At 38.4% G+C, this 16,519-nt stretch overlaps 2 protein-coding genes across 2 annotated transcripts in view; one reads left to right on the top strand and one right to left on the bottom strand.

Annotated features, from left to right (window-relative positions):
• wnt5b (wingless-type MMTV integration site family, member 5b) overlaps nucleotides 1-16,519 on the top strand; it is a 150,692-nt gene that overhangs the window by 87,544 nt on the left and 46,629 nt on the right. The gene's annotated exons all lie outside the window — the stretch shown is intronic.
• Nucleotides 11,247-14,575, bottom strand: fbxl14b (F-box and leucine-rich repeat protein 14b). The gene has a single exon (XM_007260567.4). It carries the CDS (start codon nucleotides 13,846-13,848, stop codon nucleotides 12,646-12,648), a length of 1,203 nt encoding a protein of 400 aa, XP_007260629.1. The 5' UTR covers nucleotides 13,849-14,575; the 3' UTR covers nucleotides 11,247-12,645.

Below are 16,519 nucleotides of genomic sequence, written 5' to 3'. Positions count from 1 at the left end.
GGTTCAGGCGCTATAGTCAGCTCCACCATTTCAGGTCAGGGATTAAGCTAGAAATGGCTAGTTTAAAGAGAAGCGTCCAATTACAGGTTGTCTTTTTTCCCCCTAAAAAAGCCCATTGTTATGTTGTGGTATTTTGAATCCAGCACTTAAGTTTCTTTCATGCGTGGACCTCCTGAGCGCTGCACGGGTGTAGCGTTACGCTGCATATGAAAGTGGATACAGCAGGGTACATGTGTACCCGTCACTTAATCCAATCGGCACAATGGGGCAAAACCGGCGCGAGGCTGGCTGAAGCTCTGCGCTTTCGAAAAAAAAGAGAAGAGGAAATAAAACAGGAAGAAAGACGAGTTAATCGAGGGGAATTGCATGTGCGTGCATGCATGCATGGGTGTGTGTGCATTAGGAAAAACTGATATGATGACCAGTGAAAGGATCTTGTCCTGTTTTTAGAGAGTTTAACTAAGTGGAGTCAGATTACTGAACATTACTCAGTGTAAATGGTGTGAATAACTGGTTTCTTTAACATTCCAGGCTGATTTTGATACTGAAACATGAACATTTATAAAATATAGAATACAACACTTGTACTCTAGAGACAATCAATACATTATTACATTTATTAAATAACAATTAGAAGAATCCAGGAAGGCTTAAAACCTTTCAATCCTCACCAATACTACTTATGATATCACTAAGCATCAAAGGTTTATTAGTATATTTGCAACAATACAGAGCAGAAATACGCTTCAAACGTCGTTCCTAAACCTATAGAGTCTATAGAGTGCTTTTAATTGCATCTTGTTGCGAGATTTTGCATGACTCAAATCCGTCCTGTAAAGAAACCAGCTCAATAGAAAGGCTGCATTTACAGTCAGTGTATTATAACTGTTTTTGGAAAATACTGCATATCCTCTAAAATGTCATATACAGAACTGAAGTAAAGTAAAAATAGGAGTTGACAGCTTTAAAGGTTTTTAAATGAAGGCAAACAAACAATTTTGGCTGGAATTTTGCAAGTGTTCTACAATATTTTCTACAATATGTTCTTACCAAAAAATTCCCCAGCTGTCTCAATTTCCTATTAGTATATTTGCATCAATATAGTGCAGAAATACGCTTCAAACGTCGTTCCTAAACCTATAGAGTCTATAGAGTTCTTTTAATTGCATCTTGCTGCGAAGAAACCAGCTCAATAGAAAGGTTGCATTTACAGTCAGTGTATTATAACAGTTTTTGTTACATAAATACTCTAAAATGTCGTAAACAGACCCGAAATAAAGTTAAAATAGGATGTTAGATAGAATGTTGCATTTACAGTAAGTGTATTATAACAGTTTTTGGTAAATAAATACTCAAAAATGTCGTAAACAGACCTGAAGTAAATCAAAGGCTTTGGCATGCCTCATATCCGTCCTGTAAAGAAGGGTTGTGATTTCTTAATAAAGAAACCAGCTCAATAGAAAGGCTGCATTTACAGTTAGTGTATTATACTGTATGTCCTCTAAAATGTCATATACAGACCTGAAGTAAAGTAAAAATAGGATACGACAGCTTTAAAGGCTTTTAAATGAAGGCAACCAAACAAACCGTGACACACACAGATCTGATGCTTTGCTATTTTTTGCTGTCTCAATTTTTCTATTAGTATATTTGTAACAATACAGTGCAGAAATATGCTTCAAACCTTTCCTAAACATATAGAGTCTATAGAGTCCTTTTAATTGCATTTTGTTGCCAGATTTTGGATGACTCATATCCAGCCTTTAAAGAATGGTTGAGATTTACATTCGCCATATCTCCACTGCCTGATTCTTATCAAACAAGCCAGCTCAATAGAAAGGCTGCATTTACAGTAAGTGTATTATAACTGTTTTTGGTAAATAAATGCTTTAAAATGTCATATACAAACCTGAAATAAAGTAAAAATAGGATTTGACAGCTTTAAAGGATTTTAAATGAAGGCAACCAAACAAACCGTGACACACACAGATTTGATGCTTTGCTACTTTTTGTTTTTATGATTTTGCAATTTTTTGCAAGATATTTTCTAGAAAATGTTCTGTCCTCAAATTTGTAAAAGTTTTTGGTAAAAATAAATCCTCTAAAATGTCATAAACAGACCGAAGTGAAGTAAAAATAGGATGTTAGATAGAATATTGCATTTACAGTCAGTGTATTATAACCTTGGTTTATGGCAAATATAAATATAATTTTTAAAAAATATATAAGTTTTTGGTAAATACTGTAAATCCTCTAAAATGTCGTAAACAGACCTGAAGTAAAGTAAAAATAGGGTTCGACAGCTTTAAAGGCTTTTAAATGAAGGCAACCAAACAAGCTTGGTTGGAATTTTGCGATTGTTCTATGATATTTTCTACTGTTACTGATATTTGCCAGCTGTCTCAATTTTGTTATTAGTATATTTGCAACAATACAGTGCAGAAATATGCTTCGAACATTTCCTAAACCTATAGAGTCTATAGAGTCCTTTTAATTGCACCTTGTAAACAGACCTAAAATAAAGTAAAAATAGGATGTTAAATAGAATGTTGCATTTAAAATCAGTGTATTATAACAGTTTGTGGTAAATAAATCCTCACAAACAGACCGAAATGTCGTAAAAATAGGATGGTAGATAGAATATTGCATTTCCATTCAGTGTATTAAAACAGTTTTTGGTAAATAAATCCTCTAAAATGTTGTAAAAAGACCTGAAATAAAGTAAAAAAAAGGATGTTAGATAGAATGTTGCATTTAAAATCAGTGTATTGTAACAGTTTTTGGTAAATAAATCCTCTAAAATGCCATAAACAGACCTGAAGTAAAGTAAAAATAGGATTCGACAGCTTTAAAGGCTTTTAAATGAAGGCAGCAAACCGTGACACACACAGATCTGATGCTTTGCTACTTTTTGTTTTTGGGATTTTGGGATTGTCTGCGATTGCGTGTGTGAGCGAGAGCGTGCATGTTTATGCTGCGGGGTGTTTTGACGGCTTGGCTCCTTCCCTCTCTGTATGTTTGCATGCGTGCTTGTTTCTGTGCGAGTGTGTGTGTGTGTGTGTGCACGCGAGTGTATGTGTGAGAGTAAGGGCGACAGCTTGGGCCTCCTGGCTCTAGCCCCGAGCCCTCACACTCCCAGCAAGGTCACATGACACCAGTCAAACTCTGTCACAACCTCGCCGAGGAAAGCTGGCACCTAGCAGACTCGCACCTCACACACACACACACACACACACTCAGAGCTATGAGGCCTAAGAGCAGGTAACAACAGTACAACAAGGTGTGTGTATAAATATACATATATAGCTCTGAAAAAAATGAGAGCACTTCAAAAATGATAAGTTTCTTTGATTTTACCACCAAACTGAACTGCTTGAATTTTTGCACCAGGAGTAAAGCAGCCTTAAGTTATCCAAAAGCAGTGTGTAAGACTGGTGGAGGAGAGAACATGCCAAGATGCATGAAAACTTAAAAAAACTGATTGAAAAACAGGATTATTTCACCAAATATTGATTTCTGACCTCGTAAAACTTTATGAATATTAACTTGTTTTCTTTGCATTATTTGAGGTATGAAAACTCTTTTGCATTTTTTTTGTTATTACACTTATAACATCTGTACAGACTGCTGCCAACCTCGTCCTAACCTAGTCATGTTATTGTTATAAATGTTTTAAATGGACTTTATTCTGTATCAGTGAAATGAGCTGTGATTTTAAACACACAGCAATAAAAAAATATATAAGTTGTAATGCCACCTATTAACATCCCCTACAGCTGTAGGTGTACAACACAGTTTCTAATAGGTATGTGCCACTTGATCTTGCAAGTTTAAAAAAAAATGTATGCAATTTATGCGATATTTATGCACAGGTAACCAAAACAAATGTTTGATCATTTTGAGCTAAAAAAAACAGCAGGAATGTTCTGCTTGAGTGAGCTGCTACACACACAGACACATACGGAGGCAAAGCAAAACGATTCGGTCATAGGTTGCCGAGAGTGTATAGAACCCTTAGAGAGGTTGCCTGTTGAATACAGAACCCTCACTGGAGGGATTCTGACAATAGTTTTAAGGTCTAAAGAGAATTGTGTGAGACCATGCAGGAGAGAAGTTGGGTTTATGATTAAACCTGATCATACATAATTCATAATCAGAGTAAAAACTGATTGTCATCCAATAGAATGACAATAGATGATTACTTCCAAAATATTATAATACAACATTACAGAACATTCACCTGCAGTTTGGATGGATCATCTTCATACTAGGCTACATACGTCTGTGATGGACAAACCGCGTAAAAACCAATAGGGAGTCGGAATGGTATATGTTTATACTTCTCTACATCCAATCACAATCAGATCTATCACTCTATCTGGATGGAGAGATTTATCTGGATAAGGGGTTTTTCTTTTGAAAATGAGCTGAAATGCTGAAATAGGAGTAACAAGGCTATTTTTTTAATTAAAATGTAAGGAGTAGAAACTTTAGATAATTGTGTGAAAATGTAAAAAACAGAGGTACTATATAAGTACATTCTTGTATTTAAAGGTACACTTTTCATAATTGTATCCTCAAAGGTTTAATATGGGTCTTTACAGGGTCAGATCTGTTCCCCCTGAAGTACAAAGTCTTTCCTAACAGCAGGAAGTACAGATTTGTACCATTTAACCAGCCAAAAGGTACATTATCACAATTCAGTATCACTGAACTAATAAACTATACAGTCATATAAAAAAGTTTGGGCACCCCTATTAATCTTAATCATTTTTAGTTGTAAATATTTGGGTGTTTGCAACAGCCATTTCAGTTTGATATAGCTAATAACTGATGGACACAGTAATATTTCAGGATTGAAATGAGGTTCATTGTATTAACAGAAAATGTGCAATATGCATTAAACCAAAATTTGACCAGTGCAAACGTATTGGCACACTTATCATTTTATTGATTTGAATACTCCTAACTATTTTTACTGACTTACTGAAGCACAAAATTGGTTTGGTAACCTCATTGAGCTTTGAACTTCATAGCCAGGTGTATCCAATCATGAGAAAAGGTATTTAAGGTGGCCAATTGCAAGCTGTTCTCCTATTTGAATCTCCTCTGAAGAGTGGCATCATGGGCTCATCAAAACAACTCTCAAATGATCTAAAAACAAAGATTGTTCAACATAGTTGTTCAGGGGAAGGATACAAAAAGTCGTCTCAGAGATTTAACCTGTCAGTTTCCACTGATGAGCCCATGATGCCACTCTTCAGAGGAAATTCAAACAGGAGAACAACTTGCAATTGGCCACCTTAAATACCTTTTCTCATGATTGGATACATCTGGCTATGAAGTTCAAAGCTCAATGAGGTTACCAAACCAATTTTGTGCTTCAGTAAGTCAGTAAAAAGTAGTTAGGAGTATTCAAATCAATAAAATGATAAGGGTGCCCATACTTTTGCACCGGTCAAATTTTGGTTTAATGCATATTGCACATTTTCTGTTAATACAATAAACCTCATTTCAATCCTGAAATATTACTGTGTCCATCAGTTATTAGATATATCAAACTGAAATGGCTGTTGCAAACACCCAAATATTTACAACTAAAAATGATTAAGATTAATAGGGGTGCCCAAACTTTTTCATATGACTGTATGTAGACAATTTTGGAAGAATTTGGAAGTTTTTGACACATATTCAGTTGATGATAATGATTATAGTCTTTATAATCTTTACTGGTACCAAAACCAAGGGTAATAAAAATATTAAAAAAAGACTTTCACTAAAAGGTACTCTATTGTACCTAAATATAAGGTACAGCCCCAGAGACAAGCCCCAATGTAAATATACTTATTTAATTATTTTTCTTAGTGTGTTGAAGTAAAAAGTACTCTTTAAAATAAACTAATTACTCCAGTAAAGTATAGATAACCAACATTTCTACTTAAGTAAGCTAACGAAGAAATTGTATTTGTTACTTGGCACTTTGAACACTTGCTGACAACTCCAGCAGCATTTTAAAGCTGAACACAGACAGAGGAAGGTTTCTACAGACCAGATCCAGGCCTGGTGTGTGCTGTGCTGTGCTGTGTTTGCTAAGCCGGTGTGTGTGCCCGTCTGCTGGAGTCAGACAGGGCTCTCACACTGCACACTCACTTTTCACAGAGCAAAGTCAAACGGTGACTCACAGATTCCTCCCCGTTTTCCAGGCATCTGTGGCTGGCAGTATGTGTCTACACCTTCTCTCTCTTTTCTCTCTCTCTCTCTTATTCTTTCTCTCGCTTTCTTTCAGTTTAAGCTACTTTCTTAAGTGTTTTCACATACTTTTAACAAATAAAGGCACGTTAAGTTGTCAAGTTAATAGCTGAAACCAGCTTTTAAACCATTTGCGGCCCGTTTCCTTTTTTTGAAGTGGCCCACGAGGTAATTTAGAAATAAAATATAAGTTGGCCCACTTCTAAGCAGGGTTTTTATAATGTGAGATTCAAAGCTTGAACGCTAGGTGTCGCTATGACAAACTCAATATAAATATAAAACGCTTTTCATCTCTTAGTTTACACACATAAAATAGTATATTTCATTATTTGTCTTATTACAGAGTCTGTGGCCCGTGACTGCACATATATTTCTCCTCTTCTGGCCCTCTACAAGAAAAGTTTGTACTCCCCAAACATTAAAAAATTTACTTGGTATAGAAGCTTTATATATATATATATATATATATATATATATATATATATATATATATATATATATAAAGCTATAAATATATAGAGCAAAGTAACATGAGGTAACCGCATGCATGGCCTCCATCCACATGGTTGGACACGTGCTTGTAAACATGGGCACATGCTAAAAGCTGTGCACCTCAGTATAGCACAGTTTTGCAGCGCAGATATTTCCAGTTACAGCTGAATTCACGCTTTTAATCATGAGCCCTGTATTGTTTAATATCGCGATATACAGTATGTCATTGAAAAAAGAACATTTGCAAACTTCCAAAATCGGGCAGCCCTACATTATAACGTACAATACTCAACTTTTACACTACAACATTTTAGTAGCTGGAAGTACCTGATTCTGATTTTTTCACTACTACAGTTCCTAACCCTAATAACCCTAATAGATGGGGAAGATGCAAAACAGTATCACTACCTTAAACAGTATTTAGAGTAGCAGCAACACAGTGGAAACAATGGAAACTTGGAGACTGGTACAGGGATTGTGTTGTATATTTTTGATTTGTGGCTTTTTCTTTTGTGTAAAGCAACTTTTCTCACTAATAAACTGGCGTCATGCAAGGTTTGAACGAGCCTCTATATTCCTATTTCGATACTTCAATTGGAAATCATGAACAAAAATGTATTAAAAAAGGAGATACCTTCTAACAAAATACATAATTTGCTCTTCCTGATAGAATAGTAAAACAAGTCAAGCCAAGTCAAGTAAAAAACAAGCTTTAAAAAAGTGTGTAAGAAGATAAATATCTTTCTTGTATTTTTTTGCTGAAGGTGTTTAATCAACTGTTTTCTTTCTACGGCTAAACAAGAAAAAAGCTTTCCCTCATTTCTTCAGTTTTAAGAGTGCAGATTATTCCATTGCTCCACCCTTACAGAACTCTCCACGTCTCCTAAAAGGGAGCAGCCAGCATGCTCCAGGCCTACCCCCTCACACCCTGGCCTAGATCCCTCAGAAACTTCAAAGCCCCTGCTGCAAGTCTACAACACCTTCAGCCACAGGTGCCGTAAAAAGAAGCCTTGCAGGTCGCTGCGAGTGCGCCCACTCTTTTGTTAGGACGATCCCGTTTCTTAACGGTGCTCTTTTTTACGACCTGTGTTACGACAACAATAAAGAATCACGACTCGAAATCTTGCACGGGAGAAACGTCTAACGTCTTCTTAACAACCATCTGATACATTGTTCTGCTATTTATATATATTGCTATATATTGCAATATTAAATGGTTTTAATATTAAAATGTTCAAATACAAATCAAATAATTATCCAGCATTATGTGCATTAATAATAATATATGTGCCAAAACATTGGACTAAAATAAACAGAAATATAAGGCATATAGAGAGATAATCTCTTTAAGGTAGACATTGCAATTTCTAGAAATAAAGATAATAGTATGAATTGTATTAAAGGTCACCTTCCGCGAAAATCCGATTTTTCTTGTTTTTTGTGGAATACAGTAGGTCTCTCCGAGTTGAATGTGTACACCTGCACATTAAACTGTTTTGCAGCCCCCATTGTCTGCAGGAGCTAAGCAAAGAAATCCCCCCTCCCCCCCTCCGAAAAACGGGTGAATTTTGAATTATCTTTCTGCCTACGTAGGCAGAAACTCACAGACCAGCCCACCTTGGCTCGAGAAACTCCCAGAGGCGGAGCTGAAGCGACGCAACATCACCGCTCATCAGTTAGGAGGTGGGAGGCAGTGAGCGGCAGAGCGGTGGAGGGGCGTCGCAGTGCTCCTAGCCAATCAGAGGAGAGATATTTGCATGCTGTTTGCATGTATGAATATTCATGAGCAAAGCTGGAATCCGGTCATTTTGGACACACCCCTAAAACAGTCCATTAAAAAAGAGCTATACAGAGACACCTGAGCACTTTTTTTTTTACAAAAACGGCTCACATGTCATTCATTCATACTAGAGACCACAACTAGACATTTTAAAATGAAAGAAAAAACGACGGAAGGTGAGCTTTAAACAGCTAAAAAGTAACAAAAAAATGTAATAAAAAACATTGAGATAATGATGTGTGCAATCTAAGCTGGTACTGTATTAAAAAAAAGTCCCTACATTGCTTTAGCAGGAAATATAGATTTGCTAAAATATATATATATATATACATATATATACATATATATATATATGTATATGTATGAAAATATGAAAACTTTTTAAACAGGCAGTATTCACTTCTAAAAATTATTAGTTTACATATAAAGGCTGGTGTTAGACGCTGTGTTTAAAAAACCTGACTGTTACATGGTGTTTATACTATGTTGTAACACATTTATCACTGCATACAAAGTTGTAGGAAAGTATTTTATATAGTATGACAGTTTCACAAAAATCTTTACAACTTAAACAATCGTAATAATGAGAAAAAAGTCTCTAGATTGCTTTAAGGAGAAAACAGCTTTGTTAAAAATAAGTAAAGTAGGGCTGCAAGAAAATATGATATATATTGATGTATGGCACTATTTTGTTAATTTGTCAATATTTATAGAAAGACTATAGCTCTATTTTACCACTGTTATATATGTGGGGAAAAAAATTGCTATCTCTTATTTTTTAGAGTTCATATATATGATAGTATGTTTTAAATACTATGACAGTTTCACAAAAAACTTTACGATTTAAACCATCAAAATAATAGGAAAAAAGTCCCTAGATTGCTTTAGGGGGAATACAACTTTGCAAAAAAAATATGAAGAAATTAATAAGAAATAGGGGTGCAAGAAAATATGATATACAGCTATAATCAAGAGGAAGATGGATGATCACAAGCCATCAAACCAAACTGAACTGCTTGATTTTTTTGCACCAGAAGTAAAGCAGCATAAAGTAATCCAAAAGCAGTGTGTAAGACTAGTGGAGGAGAACATGATGCCAAGATGCATGAAAACTGTGATTGAAATCTAGGGTTATTCCGCCAAATGTTGATTTCTGAACTCTTAAATTTTATGAAACTTTATGAATATAAACTTGTTTTTTTTTACATTATTAAAACATACATTATTGTCGGTAGTTTATAGAATAAAACGACAAAGTTTATTTTACTTAAACATATACCTAGAAATAGCAAAATCAGAGAAACTGATTCAGAAACTGAAGTGATGTCTTAATTTCTTCCAGAGCTGTATATCGATGTATGGTGATATTTTGTTAGCTAGATGATTATAGAGAGACTTTAACGTTAACGTTATCAGATTCTATAAATAGGATAGTATGCTTTTATAAACTATGACAATTTCACAAAAATCTGATCACAATAATATATCATGATATATTGAACTGTAACCTATAGTATCGCCAGTATCACCAATACACAAGATCAATCCTATCAGAATTCTTGTTGAATAATGGACAATACTTAATACTAAAATGTTAAGTTTAAGCAAAAAGTAGATTCATCAACTTAAGTTCAAGCAGATATATCCAACAGTTTTCATACAACAGCTGATAACTGATAACTCCAGCGCGGATGGTAAAACACCACAGTAAGAAACGGCTCATAAACTCTTAAGCACCATAAACTCAGCGGAGCTTTTTAAAAGAGAGATCACAGTGGCCTTTAGGCCGTGAATTCTCTCTCCCTCGCCGGTCAAGCAGCCAGCAGCCTCCGTCCAGTCTGACCGACACCCCCCCCAACACCCCCCTTCCCTCTGCACTGTGTGCTGGGGAGGACCGGGGTGGGGGGAGAACAGAAGAAAGCTTAAACGCTTTGAATGACGGTGAGGAATGCTTAAAAGAGTGTGTGTGTGTGTGAGAGAGAAGAGGGTGGTGGTGGTAGGGGGGCTTTGCTGAGGGGGGAGGAAGACTCCCGGGGGACAAACCCCATCTCTCAGATGTGGTATGCGTGACTGAGCAAGAGAGAGAAAGAGAATGAAAGAGAGAAATTCAGACCTGGCTGCTTAACTTCAGGAGACAATAGCAAACGGAGCAAATTTGAGGAGTTCTATGCCTTTCTATGAACGGTGGCATAGCATCAGCGTTAAGTATCGTCAATGCTAACTAAATTACAGCTGTCTCAATTGCAACGTGCAATGCTTTGGAGCCCAAGCAAAATACACACACTCATGCTTCTGACAGTCCGATAATCCCAAAACCCTAAAGAGCCACGAAGAGCCAAGAAGAGCCACGAAACACCAGCCTGGTCCTGCAGTGAGTCCCTTATTATCCGAGCACCCTAAGCAGCCTAATCAAGCAGTAGCATCCATTTTGTAGCGCCTCGTAAACACAGCACAACACCCCGGGATGATAAACGACCATGAAAAACAAGCAGAGAGGAATTATTCTGGGATAACACTCTCTCTCACACACACACATGCACACACACACATATCAGCCCATCTGAACCAGTTAAACACACCTGGTCCTCAACGCAATGCCAAAATATCACCTTCAATACCAGCTTCTCTCCAAAAGCACACACAGCTAAAGATGATCCTGATTAAAAAGACCATAAACTCAAGTTAGGAAATTAGAAAAAGTGGCCCTTTTGTAATTATATAAATATCAACTTTAATGTTTACTGTAAGAATATAAAACAATTTGAGATTCTTTTTTTTTTACAAATACATACAGTACATTTAAAACACAGTAGCTTCTCAGCAGGACTCAGTACATGGTTTGCAGGTCGATAACATCATCATATTACACAGGCCTCACACGAGTTTGATTCTTCTTACCCCAGAGAGAGAGAGAGAGAGAGAGAGAGAGAGAGAGAGAGAGAGAGAGAAAGACATAGCAAGAGAGATAAATAGAGAGATAAATCCACTATCCACTCATCACTTGAATAAAAAGTCCTTTTGTGTGAATTAAAATGTTAACAAATGAAGACGAAACTGAAAAAAAAACAAAAAACAAAAAAACCAACGTTCGCTGTTGACCTGTCACCTACAAGGAAGCGAAAATGAAAATGAACATCAACCAAAAAATCAAGTCAATGAAAACTAGAAACGGCTATCGACGGGAACTGGTTGAGAGAAGGGACATCTGTGGGCAAAACAAATTCACTTCAATTTGAAGTACAGTGCTCTGAATAACAGCAGATAACAAACCTAATATCTGCTCTCCTTAAGCATAAATACGCCGGCAGTGGGGGCACCGGGTTCAAAAAAAAAAAAAAAGGCTTTTTCCTCGAGGCCCCCTGCAAGTCGAGCTCCAGAAGAATCCAAACGCAACTCGGAAGGAAAAATAGAAAAGCTCTCGTATACAAACCATTTTTCATAGGTTTCATTGGATTTGTAATTTCGTGTCCGTCTTTGCATAAATTCGGTTCAGTTTCTGAGCCAGTCTCATCAGTCTCGTCCCCTTTCAGTCTTTTGTTGGCCAAATTAACAAAGGTAGTTAGAGCCCAGTGCTTCATTTCTGCTGTTCGCAAGCGAAAAAAAAAAGAAACACGAGATGGGGGAGGGGAGTGTATTTCCAGGCACAATTGATCTCCATTTCTTTCTCTTTCATTTTTCTTTTTTCTCCTTTTTTTTTTAAAAGAATACAAGTTTCTACTACGTCTACGAGGTAGCCAAACAACCGATTTAGGCGCCATGATGTGGGAAGGAGGAGGTTTAATATTGCGACTGGTTAGGAATTAAACCAAACTTCTTGTTTGTTTGTTTGTTTGTTTTTTGTTTAGTGTCTCACTGCACGGACTGATAATGGGAAATGGGTTAATAAACTTTTTTTAAGGTTTTAGGATGGAATACTGCTTTAATAATAGAGATTTTTTTTTTTTTGCATCATGAACAACTCAACTCAAGTCTCAATTCAGGCTGTTTCTCTTCAGTTTGAGCTGCGAGTAAGACAGTGTGCAAACAGCTTTTCTTTTCTTTTTTTTTTTGAATAATGAAAGCTCCCCGCCCACATACTACCCCTCCTCCTTTTCCTCTTCCACCTCCTCCCCCACCAGCAAGTTTCACCGCACTTTCTCGCTCTCAGTCATCTGCCACAGGCCCAGGTTGAGCACCTTGAGGCAGGGCAGCTGCGTGATGCGCTCCAGGCCGCGCTTGGTGATCTTTGTGCAGCCGTACAGGTCGATACCTGCCAGCTGCGTCAGGTGGTCGGCGATCAGCTCCAGGCCCTTGTCCGTGATGCGCACGCACTGACCGATGTTGAGTGTCCGCAGTTCATGCATCTGCCGCACCATGCGGTTCAGCCCGTCGTCGCTGATGTGGCACGAGCAGAGCGACAACGACTGCAGGCCGTACAGGCCCTGTGCCACGTACGCCAAGCTCTGGTCACCAACCTTGTCGCAGAAGGACACGTCTAGGCCGGCCAGGCGCAGCGAGCCCATGGCCAAGTGCATGATGCCAGTGTCACTGATGTTATCGCATGAGCGTAAGTTCAGCATGCGCAGGCTGCCCATGTGTGACAGGTGCAACATGCCGGCGTCCGAGATGCCCCCGCAGAAGCTCAGGTTGAGTACCCGCAGCTTGGCCAGGCCCTTGGACATGTGCTTGAGCGACAGGTCTGTCAACTTCTGGCAGTCCTGCAGCGTCACGTACTCCAGGCTTAGGCAGCCCTCGGCCGCACTCCGGGTCATGCCAGCCAGGTGACCGATGCCCACGTCCGACACGTGCCGGCAGCTGCGCAAGTTGAGACTCTTGAGCCGGTGCAGGCCCCAAGCGATCAGCAGAAGTCCAGTATTGGTGATGTTGCTGCAGCCACCCAGTTCAAGCACCTCCAAGTTCTTGAGGTACTGGGCGATGCGGCCCAGGCTGGAGTCCGTGATCTGCTTGCACAGGCTCAGGTTGAGAACTCGCAGCGAGGGGATCTCCTGGACGAAGGCATGGCCCAGGCCGTTGTCGGTCAGGTTGTAGCAGCCACTCAGGTTTAGGCTCTCGATGTTGGGCATCCCTTGGATCACGTAGCTCAGGCTGCGCCTCAGGCTCAGGATCTGCACCCGCCGGATGCCCCGAGCTTGCAGGCTGGGGAAGAGGGATGGGTTGGCTCTTCTCAGGTGCAGCTTGGCCTCCACGCCTCGCCACACTGACTTGTGGTAGGAAGCGTCCCGCCACGCCGCGCACACCTGAGCCACCCGGCCCTTGTCCCGCACGTCCAGGTAGCTGAAGATCATGGCCAGGATCTCCGGGAAGAGGCATGAGATGTGCGTTTCCATCTTAGAACAAAAACAAGCAGAAAAAAGGGGAAAAAAAGGAGAAAACAAAAATAATCCACGTGATTTTTGAAAAATAGGAATTTTCAAAAGTAAGTGAGTGAGTAAGTGTTGTACTGTTGTAAATCGATCAAACTCCACGTCCACGTGATCCTGTGTCTGGCTGTGCGCAGTAGTAGTATTCAAACACAAAAGCCCCCTTCTCCCCCCCACCCACCCCCCAAAATAAGCTTAAAGCTTGATCCAATCTGAAATCAGCGGCACCGGTGGCAGCACCGGCAGCAGCACCGGCGGTGGCGGCGGCGGCGGGGCTCAGCAGCCGCGATGGGGGGGATCGCTGGCGGTCACACAGCGCTGCCCGCTGCGCCCTCACATGATCGCCCTCTCCAAAGCAGCCGAGGATCCAGACGGTCGTGCATTTCTCCCCCCTTCCCCCACGAAGAATAAAACACAAATAAATATATCCAGATCTCCGCACGCGCCGTATAAACCCACCCGTGTGCGCGAGGATGAGCGGAAGCGCGGATGTGCGACGTGACGGTCCGGTTCAGTCCGCGAGCTGAGCAGAAGAGGCGCGAGGAGCGGGACGGAGGGAGAGGGAGGGTTCGGCTCGCGCTGGCGCTCCGCTCGCACGCATTGCCAAGCCGAGGGGCTTCCTGCTGCCTTTGTCTGATCTTTTCAAACTGACTTGGCAGGGCCGCCTGCACCGAGCCGGAGCGCGGGGGAGCGCGCGCCCTCACAACTCAGAAAACCGCAGATAAAGAGCGTTCATAAGCGGAGCGACCCTTTAAAACACAAACCCGCACCTCTAAACAAAGCGTTTATTATCGTATCTCACTACGCGCCCCGTGAGCTGCGCGCTCCGTGCTCAAACCCGCGCGCTCCGCTCTGGTCCCCCCCTCTTTCTGTAGAGAGAATGGTTTGGCCCAGCTCAGCTGGAACAGTAAGAATAGTTCCCCTGGAAACCAACTTCTTACAATTCAGTTCACTTTACTCTTAACCCTTAAAGCGCTGCTCACAGCCCAGCCTGCTCCTCTCTCCTCATACACTTATTTACCTAATAATAAAATATGACATAGAAGATATTTTAAAGAATTATATTCAAAAGGTAGGGCTGGGTAAGAGTGTAAAAAACACTTAAACTTCAGTTTATTCATTAAAAATGTATGTTATTTATAAAAAATAATAAAAATAAGTCCTCACTCCTCATACTAACTGTGTTAAAATATGATATAGAATATATTTTAGAAAATAACATTAAAAAGGTAACGCTAAGTGATATTGTAAGAGAAAAATACTTAAACTTTAGATTTTTATTTATAAAAAATAAGTCCTCACTGCTCAGACACTTATTTACATAACTGAGTATGATAATAAAATATGATATAGAAGATATTTTAGATAATTACATAAAGGTAGGGCTGAAGGACATTGTCCAAAAATACTACAGCTTCAGTTTTTCATTGATAAAAATAAGTTATTTATAAAAATATATATATAAAAATAAGACTTATTTACCCAACTGGGTCAAAATATGATATAAAAAAGTGATATATAAAAAAATGTATAAAAATGTATTTAAAAAAAAGTCCACACTCCTCGTACACTTATTTACCTAACTGAGTATGATAAAAAAAAATATGATATAGAATATATTTTAGAGAATTACATATTACATACACAAGGGAGGGCTGGGAGATATTGTAAAACATAAAACATAAAATAAAAACTTAATAAAAAGTGATGCACAAGCTGTTTTTAAGTGATGCACAAGCTGTTTATTATTTATTTGAAAAATATTAAACATAACAATTAATTCAATTAATCAAAAAATTGTTTGATTTTAACATAAAGTGTCGAAACTGTTCATACTCATTTTTGGAAAAAAGTCATTTTTTCTGAATAAGCACGTTCCCCTCCTTTATCACTTTTCTATCACTTAGAATTTGTAATTAAGTAAGGTATATGATATATTTTAGAGAATTACAGAAAGGTCAAATAGTAAATAGTAAAAAAGCAGCCCCCTTTACCTTACATACAGCTTTTACTTTAAACACAGTGCAAACAAACATTGTTATATTTAGTTAAATATGAGGAAAAGTGTAGATTAGGAAAATCACTGCTTCATAAGTAAGATTTGTTTACAAGTTTCTACTGTTTTAGGGTTAATGCTGAAGATAAAACTAAACTAGCTCAATTTAAAATTGTATTATTTGCTTTTACTGATCCGTTTAAAGCAGTTTAACCATATAATTATATGTTTTTGGTTTTATATAACTAGTTCTGATACGACTACTAGTACAGATATGAAAAATGGAGGTATGATATGAGTACTGTCTTGTACTCAAAGGTACACATTTCATAATTTTAACTTCAAATATATAATATTGGTCTTTACAGGGTCAGATGCATTTCCTCTGAAATACAAAGTCTTTCCTAACAGCAGGAAGTACAGATTTGCACCATTTAACCAGCTAAAAGTTACAGTCAGAATCTATATCACTGTACTAATAAACAATATATATTTTTAATAAATAATTTTTTCTGTTTTTTTTTTTCATTTGTAAGCCAGACAATTTTGGATTATCAAGTTTTTAACACATATTTAGTTGATTATAGAGTTTATAATATTTACTGGTACAAAAAAACAGGGGTACAAAAAAGATTTTACTGA

Source organism: Astyanax mexicanus, chromosome 2 (genome assembly GCF_023375975.1).
Source record: "Astyanax mexicanus isolate ESR-SI-001 chromosome 2, AstMex3_surface, whole genome shotgun sequence".
Taxonomy (NCBI): Eukaryota; Metazoa; Chordata; class Actinopteri; order Characiformes; family Acestrorhamphidae; genus Astyanax; species Astyanax mexicanus.
Note: the sequence above shows the minus strand (reverse complement) of the source record. Positions and strands in the feature narration are given on the sequence as shown.